Raw genomic sequence first — 3635 nt, 5'->3', positions numbered from 1 at the left:
TGGGACCTCGAGTGGGGGCCGCGCCGCGCGCAGCTGGACCAGGGGAGGGGGGCGGCGGCTGCACAGCTGGACCGAAGGGGGCGGGGTCGGTCTTGGACAACTGGCTGAGGGGAGGGCCGCGAGCCGCCGAGGACTGGAGCATGGGACGGCGCGCCTGAAGGAGCAGACGGGGAGGAAGGGGCCTGGGACCCCGAAAGGAAAAGAGGCGAGAAAGGGGACGTGAGCAGAGGAGGAAGATGCAACTGACTCGCTGCTGCTTCGTGTTCCTGGTACAGGGCAGCCTCTATCTGGTGAGTGGTCCGCGGGGAGCTGCGCAGAGGGGCGGGGGCCCGCAGGATCCGGGGAGAGCGCGGGAAGCTTCCGAGCCCTGAAACTTTCTCCCTTCCCCTGACATCCCAGGGATGGAGGGGAAGACTGGAGGCTGGGGGAGAGGGCGGGTCCGAGGCCGGAGACCGGACAGAAAGGGTTAATAGGGGCGGGAAGAGGGTGCTGGGCTGGCCCACCCACTCCGCGGCGAGTGGCGGGAGGTGCGACCAGCACTGGGGAAAAGGCCGGGAGCCGGGTGGCCAAGGGTTACCCGACCCCTTCCCGGCGCCCCGGGACCGCAGAGGGGGGTGGGGGGTGGGGAGTGGGTTGTGGAGCTGGTGACCTGCCAGGTCAGCAGGCGTGGGCTTTCCCCCTGACCCCCTGGACCCACAGAGCCCCGGGCTCTGGGTCCCCAGCACGCGGAGCCGGTCCAGGCGGGGGGCGGCCCCCGCGTCCCTCCTTCCCGCTCCCTCCCGCTCCCTCCCTCCCGCCTGTTGTTTTCCTCTCCTCTCCCGGCTGCGCGCAGCCCGAGCCCCACAGGACCTGGGCAGGCGGCTCCCGCCCCGGGCGCTCGCGGCAGCTGAGCGGAGCGCCCAGAGCCCGCTCCCCGTGCGCGGCTCAGGGCTTCCCGGAGGCCCAGGACGCCGGCGGACCCCAACCCCGACCCCAGCCCAGGGCTCGACTCCTCTCCGGCCAAGCGCTGTTGCCGGCCCTCGCCCCAATTCTGCCGTGGAGAAGCCTCGGCCCCACATCTGGATCTGCCCCTTCCCTCACATCCACAACCCCCCTGCCACCACCCTTATTCCACGGCTGGAAGAGCCCTTCCCTTCTCGCGGCCACACCTGTGGCCCTGTTCTCTATCCTCTGCCACTCAGCTGTGACCCCCAGCACCAAGTGCACACAGGTCTGCAGCCCTGAACCCAGCCCCCAGGAGCCTCCCCTCCCGGCTGTCCCTCTACCGAACCCCTGGGGCCAGGCAGGGCCAGGCTTGACTGTGGGGCAGGGATGGGCTTGGCCACAGCACACAGTTGCAGGCACCGCCAAGAACAGGGGACATGAGGATCCCAAAACCCCTTGGAGCCCTCCCCTCCCCAACCCAGGGTCACCACCAAATCCAGATGATTTGGTGAACTCTGTTCCAAAAGCAGAGCACACACAGGCCCAGTCCCTGCCCAGAGGAAGCCTTGTAAACTCCCTTAATGCCCCATAGATACCGTCCCCCCCCCCACCTCAGCGCTGTCCCTCTCTGCGCAGCACCTCCGGCAAGCCTCCCCCAGGTGTGGCCTGTCGCCATAGCTGATCCAGCAGAGGCAGGACAAGCCTTGGCAGATTCCCAGGGGGACGGGGCCTGGATGAAATCCTTTAAAAAATGCACATCTGGTCTGTGAGGTTGGGAGTGTGGGGTGTAATGGGAGGGCTGACCCTACGTGACCTTAGCCTTGTAGCATTGTAACCTCTGAGCCCTTGTGTCCTTATCTGTGAAATGGGAATAATAATTCCCACCTCCTAATGCAAGTAATGCCTTGGCATGTCATCATCAGTGTTCCCCAGAGAAGCGTTTGGTTTTCCATAGCCTTGGCCATCCCGGGTGTGGCATTCACTCCAGGTCTTCTCTAGTCCTCCTGCAAAACCTAAACCGCATTTGTACTTGAGAATTTCACTGGGTTCTGTTTTCTTGTTCCATTGCCTGTTGGTTCTCTTTGCATCTGAGGGTAGAAATGATCCTAGGGTAGGGATGGTGTCTCACCCCACAGACTAGGAAGTCCCCAAAGGCAGGGGCTGGCCTCTCCTGTCAAACTGGGGACTCTCCCAGGATAGGAACCAAGCTCCCCTATCTGACTCAGGGCTCTTTGAGGACAGAGATTATGTCTCCCCGTTTCACAGAGCCAGGGACTCTACCTCCCCTGTCAGAAGGGGGGCTCTTGTCGGCACAGGGTTGATGCTTTGGCTACCAGATGGGGGCTCTTACACAATCAGGAGCTGGGCTTCCCCCACCAGATTGGGGACCCCATAGGGTTAGGGGCATTGTCCCGGGTGCCACAGTCCACTGGACAGAATTCTTGACTATCCTTCATACTTTGAATAATGGCCAGAGACAGAACAGTGAAGAGAGGACACAGGGCTCACCTGAGAGTCAAAACATGAGATGGGACCATGACACAAGCTAGAGTGTACACATGACCCCCAGCATAAGTGGACAACATTCAGGGGTCCCTCTGCCCCAAGTCAGAGTGGAAGGGACCGGGACAGAGGTGATGCTGGTGGTGGTGGGCGGGGGGCCAGAGCTCCTGGGTTCTCTGGGGACAGGGCTCTCACTGTCCTTCCAACTCCTTCTGTAGGTCATCTGTGGCCAGGATGACGGTCCCCCCGGCTCAGAGGACCCTGAGCATGACGACCATGAGGGCCAGCCCCGGCCTCGGGTGCCTCGGAAGCGGGGCCACATCTCACCTAAGTCCCGCCCCATGGCCAATTCCACTCTCCTAGGGCTGCTGGCTCCACCTGGGGAGTCTTGGGGGGTCCTTGGGCAGCCCCCCAACCGCCCAAACCACAGCCCCTCACCCTCGGCCAAGGTGAAGAAAATCTTTGGCTGGGGCGACTTCTACTCCAACATCAAGACGGTGGCCCTGAACCTGCTCGTCACAGGGAAGATTGTGGACCATGGCAACGGGACCTTCAGAGTCCACTTCCGACACAATGCCACAGGCCAGGGCAACATCTCCATCAGCCTCGTGCCCCCCAGTAAAGCTGTAGAGTTCCACCAGGAACAGCAGATCTTCATCGAAGCCAAGGCCTCCAAAATCTTCAACTGCCGGATGGAGTGGGAGAAGGTAGAACGGGGCCGCCGGACCTCGCTATGCACCCACGACCCAGCCAAGATCTGCTCCCGAGACCACGCTCAGAGCTCAGCCACCTGGAGCTGCTCCCAGCCCTTCAAAGTCGTCTGTGTCTACATCGCCTTCTACAGCACAGACTATCGGCTGGTCCAGAAGGTGTGCCCAGATTACAACTACCATAGCGAGACCCCCTACTACCCTTCTGGGTGACCCCGGGCAGGCCACGGAGGCCAGACCAGGGCTGGAAGGACAGGCCTGCCCATGCAGAAGGCCATCTGTCTGGACACTGGGCAGGGAGGGGGGTGGAGAGGAGGAGATGCCAAGTGGGTCCAGGACCAAGTCTCAAGTGGCAGGGAAGGGGGTCCCAAGTGCTGGCCCCAACCTGAGGCTGTGGAGCGACAGGAACACAGGCGCGCTGGAGGAGGAGTAGGTTCTCTGTGCGGCCTCCCAGGGCAGGCAGACCTGTGTGGCCCCAGATCAAGTCATGGGAGGAGC

General features: G+C 62.6%; 1 protein-coding gene across 1 annotated transcript; it reads left to right on the top strand.

The window, feature by feature from the left end:
• Positions 1-236: 236 nt before the first annotated feature.
• Positions 237-3350, top strand: NXPH3 (neurexophilin 3). The gene is made up of 2 exons (XM_069481249.1): positions 237-290; positions 2646-3350. Exons 1-2 carry the CDS (start codon positions 237-239, stop codon positions 3348-3350), a joined length of 759 nt encoding a protein of 252 aa, XP_069337350.1.
• The last annotated feature ends 285 nt before the right edge of the window (positions 3351-3635 follow it).

This window comes from Eulemur rufifrons, chromosome 9 (assembly GCF_041146395.1).
Source record: "Eulemur rufifrons isolate Redbay chromosome 9, OSU_ERuf_1, whole genome shotgun sequence".
In the NCBI taxonomy this organism is placed as follows: domain Eukaryota; kingdom Metazoa; phylum Chordata; class Mammalia; order Primates; family Lemuridae; genus Eulemur; species Eulemur rufifrons.
This window is presented reverse-complemented; position numbering and strand designations above follow the sequence as displayed.